The 18643-nt window shown below is 43.0% G+C and overlaps 1 protein-coding gene across 2 annotated transcripts in view; it reads left to right on the plus strand.

Annotated features, from left to right (window-relative positions):
- IL7R (interleukin 7 receptor) overlaps positions 1-18643 on the plus strand; it is an 82786-nt gene that overhangs the window by 27508 nt on the left and 36635 nt on the right. For both annotated transcript variants that reach the window (XM_073621109.1, XM_073621116.1), the window contains exons 3-5: positions 2885-3003; positions 14448-14599; positions 18145-18183. In XM_073621109.1, the coding sequence (XP_073477210.1) occupies positions 2885-3003; positions 14448-14599; positions 18145-18183 (310 nt within the window). The remainder of the gene's footprint in view (positions 1-2884; positions 3004-14447; positions 14600-18144; positions 18184-18643) is intronic.

Raw genomic sequence — 18643 nt, forward strand, 5'->3', positions numbered from 1 at the left:
AGCTTTTTATGGGCTTCATAACAAAGGGGGTGAATACGTATGCACATGCCAATTATCAGTTTTTTATTTCTGAAAAATAGTTTTATGTATATATTTTTCTAATTTAACTTCATCACATATAATTCAGATTAAAAAAACATTGAACTAAAGGCTGTAATGTAACAAAAAGCTGTAATGTAACTCTTACCTATAAGTAAACAAAAGTACTCAGCAACATGGGTAGTATTGATAACTGGAGGCGCTATGGGAACATCATCCCCAGAAACTGAGGTAACACAGCGGTAAACAGAGAAGAAGAAGCGAGTATCAATGAAGATGTCATCCCCAAAAAGTAACTGTGGCATTAATGGGTGCTGGATAAATGCCCATTTGGGCTTCTGTGAAAAAATTGTAAAGTGTATCAGCAAAGTGACTACACAATAAATAATTGGGGAAGATATGAAACCCATTGCCCAAGGAAAGAAAGACAGAAGACAGATCTTAAGTGTGAAGTAAAAAAAGGTGAGTGCCTTTGAATTAGAAAGGAAATTGTAATTTCCTTTCAAATTTGGCAGTTAGTGAATTTAACAAATACGAATTTATCCAAAGTTACGAATTATCCAAAACAACGGATGCCGTATCCAAATGAATGGAACGTAACAAATTAATAATAATAAATAACAATAATAATAATAATAATAATAATAAAACCTTTTTATTATTATTATATCTTATTATTTTGTTCCATTCCATTTGTTTAGATGTGCCATTCGTTATTTCTGATAATTCACAACTTTGAATAAATTTGTTTTGTTACGTTCACTAACAGCCAAATTTGAAAGGGAAGTCCAATACCTATAATTTAATAGTTAGTTATTATTAGTTAGTTATTCTTTTGAATTTTCTGATTTTCTTTCCTCTTTTTGGATTTTCGAATTTTCAAATTTACGGATTTTCAAATTGCGATCATAACGAGTGACCCGAAAAACAAAAAAACAAAAAACAAAAAAAAAAACTAATGAAACGAAAACAAACACCTTTTTTGGCAGTGCTTATTATGTCTAGCACAGACATGACGCTTGCCATTCAGGCCAAAAAATTCAATGTTTGTTTCATCAGACCAGAGAATTTTGTTTTGCTTGGTCTGGTAGTCCTGGGCAGTTTCTCCCATTCTTTTTTGCAGGACCTCTCATGCTCCATCAGGTTGGATGGGGAGTGTTGGTGTACAGCCATTTTCAGATCTCTCCAGAGATGTTCAGTCGGGTTCAAGTCTGGCTGGGCCACTCAAGGACATTCACAGAGTTGTCCCATAGCCACTCCTTTGTTATCTTGGCTGTGTGCTTAGGGTCGTTGTCCTGTTGGAAGATGAACCTTCACCCCAGTCTGAGGTCCAGAGCGCCCTGGAGCAGGTTTTCATCAAAGGATGTCTCTGTACATTGCTGCATTCATCTTTCCCAATCTTGACTAGTCTCCCAGTTCCTGCCGCTGAAAAACATCCCCACAGCATGATGCTGCCACCACCATGCTTCACTGTAGGGATGGTATTGGCCAGGTGATGAGCGGAGCCTGGTTTACTCCAGACACGACGCTTGCCATTCAGGCCAAAGAGTTCAATCTTTGTTTCATCAGACCAGAGAATTTTGTCTCTCATGGTCTGAGAGTCCTTCAGGTGCCTTTTGGCAAATTCCAGGTGGGCTGTCATGTGCCTTTTACTGAGGAGTGGCTTCTGTCTGGCCACTCTACCATATGGGCCTGATGGGTGGAGTGCTGCACAGATGGTTGTTCTTCTGGAAGGTTCTCCATTCTCCACAGAGAAAATCTGGAGCTCTGTCAGAGTGGTCATTGGGTTCTTAATCATCTCCCTGACTAAGGCCCTTCTCCCCCCATTGCTCAGTTTGGCTGGGCGGCCTGCTCTAGGAAGAGTCCTGGTGGTTCCAAACTTCTTCCATTTACGGATGACGGAGGTCACTGTGCTCATTGGGGCAGTCAATGCTGCAGACATTTTTCTGTACCCTTCCGCAGATCTGAGCCTCAATACAATCCTGTCTCAGAGGTCTACAGAAAATTCCTTTGACTTTATGGCTGGGTTTGTCTGACATTCACTGTTAACTGTGGGATCTTTTATAGACAGGTGTGTGCCTTTCCAAATCATGTCCAACGAACTGATTTTACCACAGGTGGACTCCAATTAAGTTGTAGAAATATCTCAAGGATGATCAGTGGAAACAGGATGCACCTGAGCTCAATTTTGAGTGTCATGGCAAAGGCTGTGAATACTTATGTACATGTGATTTCATTTTTTTATTTTTAATAAATGTGCAAAAATTTCAAACAAAATTCTTTCACGTCATTAGGTATTGTTTGTAGAATTTTTAGGAAAATAATTAATTTAATCCCTTTTGGAATAAGGCTGTAGCAAAATGTGGAAAAAGTGCAGCAATGTGAATACTTTCCCCATGCACTGTACCTCCTGTTAATGTTATGGAGATGTGATGATGGGGAGGTAGTCCTGTCCTAGGATGACAAAGTTGCTCCTCTATAGATACAGCACAGCACTGAGCGCTGTCACCCTACGACAGGGAGTGTGTTACTGGTTGGATCACCAGGTGAAAATAAGACTGGGAAAAAAAATCCAAACACCATATCTAAGGATTTTTGAGCTGCAATATTACAGATTTGTTCTTGTACATCTTAAGCCCCCACCTTTCATACTAAGCCAATCTTTGTGCCATTCTGTAGTCGAGTGCTGGAACTTCTGTGGCCAGTTGAGGCATCTCAAAGTTCAACACTGTTATGTAAAGGAAGAAGGCTTTTGTTTAGTAAATGCAGTGCTTTTAGTGATTGTACATATTATAATATTATTATTGATATATTATAACAAAGAATATATTTTTTGTATTTACAGTATAGACAAAGATTGTGTGAAACGGAAAGAAAATGAAACCTTTAAAATTGACGGAGGGAAATATATCCTCAGAGCTTGCATCCGGGGAAACTGTAGGAATTATAATATATACAAAATAGGTAAGATGTTATTTCTACATCAGGTGTGTGCTGTAGACAGGTGCTGATAGACGTTAATAAAATAATATTTTCTTAGGCTATGTTTCCATATGCGTCTGTACTGCTCCCCTGAGTGGGATCTATGGTATAACGCTTTTCAGAGCACGGTGGATCAGCAGCTTGCAGGTGTTCAGGAGGCCACGCCCGCTTCCCTTTGTTGAAAAATGTACATGTGAAAGGGGGAAATGTACATGTGAAAGGGGGAAATGTACATGTGAAAGGGGGAAATGTACATGTGAAAGGGGGAAAGGCACACACCTGTCTATATAAGGTCCCACAAATTGCAGAACGTTGTGCAATTAGATCAAAATGATTGAATTTGCAAGCAAATAAATAGCCTTAACTTTTCTTCTGATCAATTTAGGCTTAGTTTCAATCAGAGTCAATCACACTGAATCGATTGGTCAGGGCGGAACATTATCAATTGTTTCAAGACATTGACCTGTCTGGGTCCAAGAATAAAAGCCCTCCAAAAGGCCCCCACATCCATTATTTTATATCATAATAATTAAAACTAAAATTAGATTTATCAGGAAGTCAGATTTACATGCAACAGCACCTTGTCTATATGAAAAATGATATGACATACCATTATTTTCAATTCCAAACCACAAACTCCATATCACAGACTCCTCTCATCACAGACCATCCCATCACATATCCCCCATCACAGGCTCCTCTCCATCACAGATTCCCCCCATCACAGGCTCCTCTCCATCACAGGCTCCTCTCCATCACAGATCTCCCCCCCCATAACAGGCTCCTCTCCATCACAGATCCCCCCCATCACAGGCGCCTCTCCATCACAGACCCCCCATCACAAACTCCTCTCCACCTTGAGGGTAGGGACTGATGTGAATGTACAATGTATATGTAAAGCGCTGCGTAAATTGACGGCGCTATATAAGTACCTGAAATAAATAAAATAAAAAAATAAATCACAGATCCCCCATCACAGACTCTTCTCATCACGGAGCCCCCCCATCACAGACCCCCATCACAGACCCCTCTCCATCACAGATCCCCCCATTACAGATCCTCCCCTATCACAGACCCCCCCATCACAGATCCCCCATCACAGACTCCCCTTGTCACAGAGCCCCCCACCACAGATCCCCCCATCACAGACTCCCCTCATCACAGATCCCCCATCACAGATCCCCTCATCACAGACTCCCCCCATCACAGATCCTGACCTATCACAGACCCCCCCATCACAGATCCCCCATCACAGACTCCCCTCGTCACAGAGCCCCCCATCACAGATCCCACCCATCACAGACCCCTCTCCATCACAGATCCCCCCATCACAGACTCCCCTCATCACAGAGCCCCCCCATCACAGACCCCTCCATCACAGATCCCTCTACCCCAGACCCACCTCATCCCAGACCCCCCCCCCTAATCACAGTCCCCCATCAATTTTATAGACAGCCCCTTCCATAAGATCGCAGCACTCCCCCTTTCATACCTTATTTACACAAGACGGGAAGCATTTCAGGTCTGGACAAAGGGCGGGACTTTTCATGGAAGAGGCAGGTGATTGATTGCTGAGACTGTCCTGCTATCTAGTAACCAATCACCCACTTTTCAACTTGAAAAGGCCCGGCCTGCCATGCTTCCCGTCTTGTGTAAATAAGATAGGGGAGGGTAAGTACTGCAATCTTATGGAAGGGACAGACCTGCCGCACCTGTTGGGCCAGGTGGAGGAAAGCTGCATATGTGATCTGGTGCCGGCTGGTTCCCACTAAACTGCTGGAAAAAAAATCTTCTCTGGCGTCAATTTGCCTCCCCTCTCAACGTTCCGCCTGGGTTCAATGGACCCAGCAGGGCCCATGGTAGGGCCAGCCCTGAGTAGCACTGAAATACTTTGTTCTTGAATACATATTTCAAGTAATAAGATTATGAGATACACAATGGATCCAATCAATAGCTTACATACCTATCTTCACAATTGATCGAAATCCACTTCCTTGTGTGTAGACTGTCGATCAAATGGGTTGTCGATGATAGATAGATTATCGAAGAGATTGATCAAAAGAAAAATTGATTATCATCGAAGTGTGTATGGCAACCAATAGGATGTTCAAGCATATCTTTGTTCAAAATATAAAATCTTACATAATATCTATTTGCACATTGTATTTCAATTATTTCCAGCCTACTCCTATTAATCTGAACAATCATGAAATGTGTAAACCTAGTTTGTGAAGATCCCAACACGTTTACTTCCCTGAATTCTGTGACACGTAGTCACTATGCAGTGTTAGTAGCACAGCTGTGTCACACATTTCACAGAGCCTGCCACCTGAACTACATAGGTGCTAGGAGGAGGAGTTTCAGGAGGGGGAGTCAGTACAGGAATCACTGCTTGCTGGTAGCAAGGTACCATGGGAAATATAGTCCTTAGAAATTAAGGAGAAGCTGCAAAAATGCAGAGAATCCAAGAAGTTGTGGAAAGAGATGACCAGCAGACAGGCAGACCATGGAAGGAAATTTTTCAAGTAAGGTTATATTGGATTGTTAAAAATAACTATTGTTTGTATTATTACAATGCTGATATTATAAAATGAAAGTGTAAGCACTGAGCATAGATTTCCTTTAATAAATAAATGCAATGCAAGAATCACAAGGTAGAGGTAACCATAAGCTGGGTACAGGCAAATAGCTGGGCAGAAAAAGCTGTGTTCTTGGGTGCAGTAATGACATGAAAAAAATTGGCACTGCAGTGAGAACAAATAAAGAAACAGGTTGTAGTGCGGGAGTAAAATAATCCCCAGCAATGGTATTATTGTGGTGTTGGTGTAATAGTCACCCCCAGCACTGGTGTCACTGACAGCAATAGTTACCCCCAGCATTGGTGTCATTGGCAGCAATAATAACTGCTAGCACTGGTGTGAGTACTGAGTAGCCACAATGACCCCCTTCTTTGGTGGTCAGGGGTAGTAAGGTTAACCCTTCAGCATTAGTTGTCAATAGCAGGCTGTAAAAATAACTTCCTCAGCATTGTTAGTCAGCGACTGGCTTTAAATATCCTACATTGGTGGTCAGTGGCTAGCTTTAGAAATAACCTCCATCCTCAGCATTGGTGGTCAGTGGCTAGCTTTAAAAATAACCTTCCTCCCCAGCATTGGTGGTCAGCAGCTAGCTTTAGAAATAACCTCCATCCCCAGCATTGGTGGTCAGTGGCTAGCTTTAGAAATAACCTTCCTCCCCAGCATTGGTGGTCAGTGGCTAGCTTTAGAAATAACCTTCCTCCCCAGCATTGGTGGTCAGTGGGTAGCTTTAGAAATAACCTTCCTCCCCAGCATTGGTGGTCAGTGGCTAGCTTTAGAAATAACATTCCTCCCCAGCATTGGTGGTCAGTGGCTAGCTTTAGAAATAACCTTCCTCCCCAGCATTGGTGGTCAGTGGCTAGCTTTAGAAATAACCTTCCTCCCCAGCATTGGTGGTCAGTGGGTAGCTTTAGAAATAACCTTCCTCCCCAGAATTGGTGGTCAGTGGCTAGCTTTAGAAATAACCTTCCTCCCCAGCATTGGGGGTCAGTGGCTAGCTTTAGAAATAACCTCCATCCCCAGCATTGGTGGTCAGTGGCTAGCTTTAGAAATAACCTCCATCCCCAGCATTGGTGGTCAGTGGGTAGTTTTAGAAATAACCTTCCTCCCCAGCATTGGGGGTCGGTGGCTAGCTTTAATTAAATAAAAAACAGTGCAGCGCTAATCACATAAATAAGAAGATTCAAAAATGTAAAAGATAATAAGGTGAACAAGTCCAATTAGGCGTGTGAGGTAGAGGATTAAAAATGGTAATGTGAGAAATGATGAATAAGTCCCGAAGATAAAGAGTCACCACCAATAAGACATGAGGGGGCTTACCGGATCATTTGGACCCAATTAGCTTATACCAAATGGGTCTATACAGGCGGTGTTTTAAACACCTGGTAAAGAGTCGCCACTCCCCTTGTCACCGGACAAACTTTAAACCGCTTAGGGGGGATGATCGGCTTCCACCGTAATTGCCGCAGCAAAGTTGCACACAGCTATACAGGACCACTGAGGTCAGTTTCAGAGGTAGAATCCTCTCACCATCATTCTATTACCACACAAATCTAGATAAAAGTAGATTAAGGCTTGTCATAGACCCATATAGACCTTCATAGGATCACCGTAAGGCTGCAGAGCTCAGCAGGCACGTGGCTGGTTGAAGCAGAGTTCTTGAAGGAAGAATGGGGCCCCAAAACAGCATCTCTTACGGCTAGGTGAAGACAGGAGGTGGAGGGGATGTGGCTACATGTTTCAGGGCAGAAAGGAGGGCCTCTTTATCAAACCATAGGAAAGCATTGGTGTAAAAATAACTTCCTCAGCATTGTTAGTCAGTGACTGGCTTTAAATATCCCACATTGTTGGTCAATGGATAGCTTTAGAAATAACCTTCCTCCCCAGCATTGGTGGTCAGTGGCTAGCTTTAGAAATAACCTTCCTCCCCCGTATTGGTGGTCAGTGGCTAGCTTTAGAAATAACCTTCCTCCCCAGTATTGGTGGTCAGTGGCTAGCTGTAAAAACAACCTCCCTCCCCGACATTGGTAGTCAGTGGCTAGCTTTAGAAATAATCTCCCTTCCCAGCATTGGTGGTCAGTGGCTAGCTTTAGAAATAACCTTCCTCTCCAGTGTAGCACCCTGTAGTTTAGGCAGGGTTGCTCCTCACAAATTGCCAGGAGTAGTTATCCTGGTTGATTGATAGAGATCTATTGATTTCTCCCTAAGTTTGGCCTTGTTGCACTTTTCTCTTCTACCACTAGGTGGACGGGTACTTGGTGGTACTAAATACGAGAAGGGCAACGCAAAGTCGCATTATGGGTATGTGGGGTATCTCAGCCAATGGGCAGGGGTTTTCTTGAATCCCTTTGCCTGCTGGGAGAGCCTTTATATTTGGATGGAGTCAGGTAATTTGTGTTCTGTGCCACCTGGACGGCTGTCTGGGTGGACGTGTGTCGTATTTCCCAGGCTGCTAGGCCAGAGATTGGGCCTATCCAGGGCACATCTGGCTGCTAGGCTGTCTGAGGGCCTACCCAGAAGTAAGAGAGCAGCTCAGGATTGGGTTTGCAGCTTGCAGTCCAACCTACAGTGACGGTTCTGCTGGCTGGAGAACCTGTCGTGGTCGGAGGTAGAGGGGAAGCTGTCGCCAATAAGGGACTATCCCCCTTATTACCAGGGACCGCAGTGAGTAACTGAAGCAAGTACCGGAAGCAGCAATCTCACCAGACGGGGACGGTGAAGAATCGGGAAACTTCAGTGGGAATCAAGCCAGGGACCTGGCCAGTGGAGGTGATGCTTGCAGAGCGGCCTTGTGTGGCAAGCTAGGGACCCAGCAGAGAAGCAGGGGTGACACTTGAGGAAGATACCACCGTGAAGATTGGAGAAGCTCAAGGAATTCAGTGGCAGTGAATCAGAGAGTCTAGTGAGAGACCGGGAGCTCAGTGTATGGAAGAGCTACAAGGAGAAGTTGTAGTGAAGCTGAAAGAGCTGTTACGCTTTGTGTAAGAACTATTAAAGACTGTTGCCATAGGAGACAGCATTCCTGCATGTGCAGATGTGGCTTCTTGCTGGAGGCCTTTATCTCTGCACGGCTGTCCTCCTATTGAAGTATTGAAGTCTGTTAATTGAGTTTGCAACTATCTAAGGGTGTCCTGGCCCTAACCCTCTCTCCCACCAAAATCACAAAAAGGACTGTTAAGAGAAATAAGACCTCTTTTACATACAAGAAGTGTCTGGCACCCAATGACTTTCACCATCTTTGCACCCACTATGCCTCACAAATCAACACATACAGAAGGATGTCAGCTATCTCTGGTCCTGGAGGTTCTCACTAGACCGAAGGCCTGGGACCTTGCTACACCAGCATTGGTGGTCAGTGGCTATCTTTAGAAATACCCTTCCTCCCCAGCATTGGTGGTCAGTCTGTAGCTTTAGAAATACCCTTCCTCCCCAGCATTGGTGGTCAGTGGGTAGCTTTAGAAATAACCTTCCTCCCCAGCATTGGTGGTCAGTGAGTATCTTTAGAAAAAAACCTCCCTCCCCAGCATTGGTGGTCAGTGGCTAGCTTTAATTAAATAAAATACAGTGCAGCGCTAATTACATAAATAAGAAAATTCATATATGTACGATAACATGTGACTGTATAGTGCTCACAAATATCGAAAATCAGTGTAATAACACACATAAAACATGAAAAATAGTGACATTCATGTGAATGGTAAGACTCAAAAGTTGTGAATAACTATGATCATGAACAAGTGACTATCACACATGCTCACAAGATGTGTGGGCTAAAAGAAGTGCAGTCCAAAAATGTAAAAGATAATAAGGTGAACAAGTCCAATTAAGCATGTGAGGTAGATGATCAAAAATGGTAATCTGAAAAATTTTAAATAAGTCCCGAAGATAAAGAGTCACCACGGTGACAGGGTCTACCACCAATAAGACATACAGGGGCTTACCGGAATATTTAGACCCAATTAGCTTATACCAAATGGGTCTATACAGGCGGTGGAGTAAACACCTAATACAGAGTCGCAACTCCACTTGTCAACGGACAAACTTTGAACCGCTTGGGGGATGATCGACTTCCACCGTAATTGCTGCAGCAAAGTTGCACACAGCTATGCGGGACCACTGAGGTCAGTTTCAGAGGTAGAATCCTCTCACCATCATTCTATTACCACATAAATCTAGATAAAAGTAGACCAAGGCTTGTCATAGACCCATATAGACCTTCATAGGATCACCATGAGGCTGCAGAGCTCAGCAGGCACGTGGCTGGTTGAAGCAGAGTTCTTGAAGGAAGTGCAGCTGTCAGGCTTCAGGCTGGAACATAAGTATCAGCAGCTTCCAGAAGTGGCAAGATGGCTGCAAAGTGGAGGGGATGTGGCTACATGTTTCGGGGCAGAAAGGCCCCTTTACCAAAACATAGGAAAGCGTTGGTGGTCAGTGGCTAGCTGTAAAAATAACCCCCCTTCCCAGCATTGGTAGTCAGTGGCTAGCTTTAGAAAAAAAATTTGTGATATGCTCCGCGCTCAATATGGTGACGGGTTACAGCCCCCCTATTGGGTTCCCTAAGGAACTTACAGTAAATAAAGGAGAAAATTGGGGTAAGTGGCGCTACCCTGTTAAACCGTATAAGTGTCAAGAGAATGGTAGGTGAGTAACCTGCCTCCAAAAGAAAGGAAGGGGAAACCTGTTCTAATGGGGCAGGATGTGTATGTATATATCCATCAATGGTGAATGTAAAAGTGCGATATAGCAAAAACGTACTTGATCAGATAATGGATGCTTGTGTGACAGGTAAGAGCAGATATGTGTAATTGGTCAACCAAAACTTTTCCTAGACATAGCTATACACATAGTGTAGAAAAAAAAATATATATATATATATATGATATATATATATATATATATATATATATATATATATATATATATATATATATACATATGTCTGTGTGTGTGACATAAATAGAACCTCCAGATAGATGTAAAACATTTTTTTAAGTAAAGGAAAACCAGATTCTAGTTGTAAAGTCCCAAAACAAACGTGTGTAAAAAGGATGTATAAAAAATTTGATAGGTATAGTCGCATACAAATTATGCGTAAAAATCAAAATAAAAGTCCCAGAAGGTAATATATATATAAAACATAAGTGTAATTCCAGAGTGATCGGTTATAATCCTTTCGGGTGACTTTGGTGCTCAGCAGATTAAGTGACTTGCAGTGCTCCCCCCGTTGGGTCCCCACTCACCAAATGTTGTTACCCCTGCAGGGGTAGTAGGCATATGTAGGTAACCTTGGATGGGCTTTTCTCCTCAGCTGTCCCGTCTGTAGGTCTATCGGGCTCCTCCAGCTACCTCCACAGGTCAGGGGTAAAACACACTGGTCAATACCTGCCCAGAAATCGCTCCGCAGTTGCTCAGGACTGAGTCCTGGGTTTTTAAACAGTAGCACACCTCCCTCCTGGCTGCAGCAACTACTCCAACACCAACTCCCCTGAGCTCTGCTCAGATCTGCCTTAACTTTAGAGATAACCTCCCTCCCCAGCATTGGTGGTCAGTGGCTAGCTGTGAAAATGTCTTCCTCCCCAGCAATGGTGGTCAGTGGCTAGCTTTAGAAATAACCTTCCTCCCCAGCATTGGTGGTCAGTGACTAGCTGTGAAAATGTCTACCTCCCCAGCAATGGTGGTTAGTGACTAGCTTTAAAAATAACCTTCCTCCCCAGCATTGGTGGTCAGTGACTAGCTGTGAAAATGTCTACCTCCCCAGCAATGGTGGTCAGTGGCTAGCTTTAGAAATAACCTTCTTCCCCAGCATTGGTGGTCAGTTGCTAGCTTTTAAAAAAAACCTTCCTCCCGAGCATTGGTGGTCAATGAACCACGCTCCTATGCTGAGTTTTCTCGCCCAGTCCGGCTGGGACTATAGGTCAACTGTTGGGTGGAGAATACTCTGCCTGACAGTTCCAGTATATTAGAACTTTGTGGTCCATGTACCAAGGCCGTGGCAGAGACAGGTCTTTTGCATAAATACTGTGAGCCAAAAGGTGTCCCTCTTTATCATTTGATAAATCTGGGAGGTGTGCTCTAAGTGGTGGTATCCAATGCGAACCACCCACCACCGTAGCTCCCAACTGTCCCTGATTTGGAGCAATGTCCCTCTTTCCCCCTCATTTGTCCCTCATTTTGGTCTGATCTATATAGATGTATTTAAAATGCACTTTTTATCTTTCAAAAAGTGTTTCCCAGTGCTAAACCTTTCATCTGATTTTTAAATTGCTGCATATGTAAATTCCAAAAGCCAATATAAAGGAATAGTAGTGTTAAAAAAGCACTTGTGGGTTTAACCAATCTTGTTTTTTTTTTTGTTTTTTTTGTACAATTTTCTTTTAAGGGGGCGTGGCAAGGGGTGTGTCCTATGCCTGCATACTTTTGCTGGTAGGTGTCCCTCATTCCCATCTCAAAAAGTTGGGAGGTATGCCCACCACCCTAGGTATGTGACTGACACCTTGTATCACTTAAAAAAAAAATGGGCAGGTCAGCTTTTGTTTTAAAGCTGAACTTCAAGCAAGAAAATAAATTCACAGATAAAAATAAATAAATATATACTGTATATGAGCGTTGTCACCTCAGGAAGTGCCTGAAAAAAAAAAAAGTTCATGGCAGATTCACCTGGTATTCTATTAATGACAGATTTAGAAAAGAATGAAAATAACTTTTGAAATTACAACGTTATAAAGCTTATAGGGGCTAATTCATGAATGTTTACCACATGCGATAGCACGGTCACGTGACTCATTTGCATAAACTATCACACGCATTAAATAAAGTCCAATTCCCAAAACAATTATGATTTTGCGGTATTTACCACAAAATGAAAATCGTGGCAGTAAATATCGTCAAAAAAACATGCGGTAAGCTCTTAAGTCCACTTCACAAACTAAACAGAGAGTAAAAAACATGCAATATTTATCACCAGGGTTTTGCTGGTGGTATCACATGCAGTATTTGTCAGAAACAGCGTGAAGGTCCCCCCCTCCCCCCAATAGCTGGTTGCTAAGGGGCGGGCAAAGAAGCAGGCCGCTGCATCCTTAAACAGGAAGTAAACTTCCTCTGCTAACATTTACCTATATAGGTAGGCCTATAATAAGGCTTACCTATAGGTAGTGCAAATATCTCCTAAACTTGCACCGTTTAGGAGATATTTACATTAAAAACAGCCAGTAACATCACTTGCTCATGCGCTCTGAAGGAACGGCCACTGGTGCTGTTCCTTCCGAGCCCCGTGCTGTGAACGGCGGCTCCCGCGCACATGCGCAGGAGTGACGTCATCGTGGCTCCGGCCAACCAGAGAGCCGGAGCCCACAAACCTGGAAGCAAGATGGGTGAAAATGGAACCGGCTACAGCACTGACATCACGGCGCTGGAACAGCTTCGTTTTCAGATACTTTCACGTAATGTGCTAGTATGCGATACCTTGCAGGAAGAAGAAAAAAAAATGTCCAACGGTATACAACCGCTTTAACAACGGATGACTCACCAGTTGTAAAAAAAATGCCAGCAATTAAAAATTAAAAAGCAAATGCATACCACACCGGACCCGAAAAAAGTAAAAAAAAAGCTCCGCTCATGACGCGGCGCTCCCGCCATCTGCCTGCTCCGCAGTTTGACAGATCTTAAATAGGCCAAAATGTATTGTGCCACATGTCTCTGGTAAAAAAAAAAAAAATCACAATGCATATATATTATTTGGTTTGCGTGAACTTTATAGCATCTGCAAACTATGGTGTATATACTGGAATTTTTATTTATTTATTTTTATACTAGTAATGGCAGTGATCAGGGACTTATAGTGGGACTGTGATAGTGTGGTAGACAATCTAACACTAACTGACACTGGCTGGAGGATACACTAACTGACACTGACATCAATAATGACACTAATACAGTGATCAATGCTAATAGTATAAACTGTCACTGTACTAATTATTATTATTATTATTATACACGATTTATATAGCGCCAACAGTTTACGCAATGCTTTACAATGTAGAGGGGGGCAGCACAATTACAGTACAATACAGAAGGTACAGGAGGGCCCGGCTCATAGAGCTTACATTCTAAAGGGAGGTGGTGGTGGCACAAAAGGTAATAGATGCGGGGAATGATTTGATGGGGGTGGCTTGGGGACAGTTGTTAGGTGGGTGTGGGATAGGCTTCCCTGAATAAGTACTAATGACACTGAATAATAATAATAATAATAATAATAATAATAATAATAATATTAATCCCTGAATAAATACTAATGACACTGAATATAAATAATAATAATATTAATCCCTGAATAAATACTAATGACACTGGCTGGGAAGGGGTTAACATCAGGGGTGATCAAAGGGTTAACTCCATGTGTAACAATGTGTGATGTGTTTAATATGTGCTGCTTTTACTAAGCAATCTTGCTTTTTTTTCCCCCTGCTTTGCAGGAATAAAAAAAAACAGCAAGATCGCCTGTCAGTGTATAGAGCTCTGTGTTGTTTACCCGCTCTAACAAATCACAGCACAGCTGGGGAAGCGGGCATGCCCGCCTTACCCGGAAGCGCTGACCATGTACCAGATACGTGATCCAGCGCACAGAGGCCGCCCTGCTGCAGTAGATGTATGTGGGGCAGTCGCTAAGCGGTTAAAGCTTCAATTAAGCATTACAGAAGCATCAAAAATGCATCAAAAAAGCATGTTGAAGTGAGCAAGTGTAAATGAGCCCTTAGGGGCGTGTCCAAAACTGGAATCTCACGTTAAGTCGGTTAGAACTTTTGAGTATTTCTAGAGTAACTCATGGTACTTTTTTTCCTTTTGTGAACACAGCGATACCTGACCCCCCCAGTCTATCCATCTGTTATAATAACCAATCAGAGGAATATATATTTAATATTACGGCACCTTATAAAGGAAATGAATATTTAAAGGATAAATTGATTCATGAAGTTGTCATCCGTGAGGAAGGTGCCCACTGGCCGGTAAGTAGATTTGTTTGCATTTTAAACTTAGACTAGAGTACCAAATCATGGCTTTTACTAAAAAGGTGTTGCTGGTGTAAATGTTCTGCTTTGTCCATCGTCCAACAAATAGGGACCCCCTCGCCCCCTGTGGAAAAAAACACTATAACTCGCTGCAGATCGCACAGGAGCGCTGTGCATCCCCGTTTCAGGGACGAATCAGGGCCGAATCTATGCCTAAATTCGGACCTGAAACGGAGCCAAAGAAGCACAGCGTTTTTGTGCAGTGCGCTGGGAGCCAGTCACATTCTCCTGCTATGCGAATTGGATGCGAGGAAACCCACATCTAATTCGCATAGGTGTGAACCCGGCCTAATACCTCTCCCATAGTTGTCTCTATCTGCTATCATACATGCATAGAGTCAAATTATATCTAACGGGAGGATATTTGATACAGAAATTCAATATTGGCTGGATCTGCAGCTTCTAGGACTGGTAAAAAATAAGCAACAGCTGTAATGGACGACTGTGGGGTCACTGTGTCAAAACATCTTATTTGAAAACAGAGACTTTAGTTTATGGCATGTGCCAACGGGCTAAGGTCTTGTGTTAATAGCATCAGTTTGACATTCAGTATGAGACCCTTCTGAGCTCATTCAGAACTTATTTTTCTGGTGGACTTATCCTGTAGCCTCTCATTTCTGGTCCAAGGTCTATAATCTATCAATCCTTCATGTTACTCTTGCACAAAACCCCTTGGGAAGCTCTCATACCTAAGCCCAGTTCACTTCTAAATAAACTGCAATGGATGCTGGTGGGATACGTCTTCCTGGCTGCCCAGCAAACCCTGGCTAAAGCCTGAAATCAACTGTTGCAAACCCTTCACTGACGTCAAACAACGCCTCCTGGGTACCATGAAAAATTTACCTCTATTCTCAATGATACCCACACTAAATATCTTGACTCATGGCTTGACTATATTGAACACCTGAATATTGACCGCTCCCTCCTCACACTTTAATCACAGGTGGTAACCAAATAACTCACCACCAACATCAGACCACATGAATTTACCTCTCCTTCAGCCCCACCCAACCTTTTCCGTCCCCACCTCCCCGGTGTCTCAGCCAATGGGCAGGGATTTTCTTGGCCTGTTGGGAGAACCTATATATTTGGGTGGAGTCAGGTTATCAGTGTTCTGTGCCACCTGGACGGCTGTCTGGGTGGACGTGTGTTGTGCTGTCTGAACTGCTAGGCTGGAGTTTGGGCCTATCCCGGGCACATCTGGCTGCTAGGCTGTCTGAGGGCCTATCCAGAAGCAGGAGAGCAGCGTAGGGTTGGGGTTGTGGCTTGCAATCCAACCAGAAGTGACAGTTTTGCGGGCCGGAGAACCTGTCATGGCCAGTGGTAGAGGGGAAGCTGTCGCCACTAAGAAACCATCCACCTTGTTACCAGGGACCACAGTGAGTAGCTGAAGCAAGTACCTGAGCAGTATTCTTACCAACCGGGGATGGTAAAGAATCGGTAAACTTCAGCAGGTGCCTAACCAGGGAACCAGCCAGTGGGGTGACGCTTGAGGAGTATCTGGAGTGCCAAGCCAGGGACCCAGCAGGGAAGCAGGGGTGACGTTTTAGGAAGATACTAAAGTAAGAAGATTAGAAGATCTCATGGGATTAAGTGGCAGTGAATCAGCAAGTCTAGTGAGAGAGACTGAGAGCTCAGTGGGCTAAGGATCTACAAGAAGTGATTGTATAAAAGTAAAGGAGTTTGTTACAACTTGTGTTAGGAACTGTTCTGACTGTTGCCATAGGAGACAGCGCTCCTACACATGCAGATGTGGTGCCTTGCTGGGTGCATTTCCCTGCATGGCTGTCTACCTATAGAAATCTCGGAGTCTGTCAATTGACATTGCAACTACCTAAGGGTGTCCTGGCCTTAACCCTCTCTCACACAGTTTTGTTGTTCAAGAGAAAATAAATCTCTCTGCATTCAAGAAGTGTCTGGTGTCCATTAATCTACCTCACATTACACCCACTATGCCTTGCAACCCACTCTATACAGAAGGATGTCAGCTGTTCCTGGCTCTGGAGGTTCTTATTAGACTATAAGGAGGCTTGGGATCTTGCTACAAAAATATTGAATGACCCCCCCCAATAATTCAGGAGTGGAAACAACAGATGCCAGACAGATCCTGGTTTAAAATCCCACCTGGGACGCTCTCTGCATGAAGTCTGTATGTTCATCCCATGTTTCTAGTTTTGGATAGCGAGTGGAGGAGTTGGAACCTCTGGCAGATCCACCCTCTCTATTTGTCATGGTGACCATTGTTCCCGAAACATAAAATTATGAAAATTCCAATATGATATGGTTGTCCCAGTGCCAAACCTCTTGTGATGTCTTTGGAGAAGTAAAGGATAAAATACCACTGGGACACAATCAAGATAGAACTCGATGCCGCACTCTCCTAGACAGGTTGCTAGGAAAGCTAGGTAAATGAAGTGCTCTTTTTGGCTCCATTGTAACCTGTAGATCAGTTTGTGATTGCGTTGAGCTGTTCTGGCCTTTGCAGGTTGCAGGTTTGATTGCTTCTCACTGTTTGCTGGAGGATTCTAGAATATAGTGGGTGGGAGGAGGCAGATCTGCAATCTGAATATTTATGTAGCATCAGCCAATCCCTGGGGGAGGGTGCCCAGAAGATAGCTGGGGATTGCATAAAATAGTTTGGAGCCTGAGGCAGCCCTGTTCTAGTTCCCAGCCTGAAGGGTTGCTGCTCATCTGAGCAGCCCAGCTGAAAACTCTACCTGGGCTCATGGGGGTCCCAACTGTGACAAAGCTGGGGGGCCTGTTCTGCTAAAATCTCTGAAGCTAAGTAAGGGATCCGGTCTGGCAGAATCACTGAGGAATTGTCTGTCTGATTTTGGATTGAGGTATCCAAGGGACATTGTGAGTACAGGCCTAAGTGGAGGATCATAGTAACTGTTGCTGCTGATATCCTTAGCATATCAATACTAGTGCTTGCCTGGACTGGGACCTTGCTGAAAGTGTCCCAGTGCTGTTCATTTTCCTAGTCTTTGCTGGAGGGACTGTCCTAAAAAGTAGTATTACAGTTAAGAGCGTCCTCATTTTATTTCTCAGCGTTCATTGAGTATCTCACAGCTCCCTATGTTCCCCCGACTAAAGATAAGGGGAAAATCTAAAATTTTGAGTTCACGGAGACAGGAGCAGTGGATAAAACTTCCAATGAGAACACCTGTTCTGGTAACAACTCAAAGAGGGTATTTCCGTTTCTTTTTCAGAGATCTCCTCTCTTTCTGGTGTACCTCGATGCAAGAATGGAAGAAAAATGTCCCCAATTGGGCACATACAACAACGAAAAAGGAGGGTTTCCCACTGTGTCCAAAACAAAACAGAAAAAAATAAATGTGATTTAGATATACAGTACTTAAAAAAAATCTCAGCCCCCCTATGATTTTGAAATACATTTAAAATGATCAAAATAGAAATATTAAAAAATATATTATTACTTTTCTATTTGAATGAATGAATATGTCTTATGTTTTTTGCAGATATGTGGAAATGGAAGAAGTCATGGACGGTACAAGATGGTAAGCGTTAAAACAAAAATATTAAAAGAGATTTTAATGGTCCTGTCATTAAAATTTACTCCACATAAATTATATTATTTTTGAGAAACAAAAATACCTGTTAATTGTCATTATTAACCACTTTACCTCCAGAGCAAATGTTTAATTTTTTGCGCACCCCCAATAAAGTCTAAATTTTTGGCTACAAAATTACTTAAACCCCCCCACACATATATTTTCTGAAAACAGAGGCTTTTTAGAATAAATAACCGGTAGCTGTTCTTTTTTTATGTTACAAGATATTTGTACAACTGTTCAGCAAAATCTATATTTGCAGGAAAAAAATGCACTAATATTAATTTTAGTGAACACAAACACAATAAAATGTCCAATATATGTTGCATAATCATTGTTTACAATGATTTTACACATTTGTGTTTGTACATGTGTGCATAGGGCGATGGAGGTGCTTTAATTTAAT

Source organism: Aquarana catesbeiana, linkage group LG01, assembly GCF_042186555.1.
Source record: "Aquarana catesbeiana isolate 2022-GZ linkage group LG01, ASM4218655v1, whole genome shotgun sequence".
NCBI classification, from domain to species: Eukaryota; Metazoa; Chordata; class Amphibia; order Anura; family Ranidae; genus Aquarana; species Aquarana catesbeiana.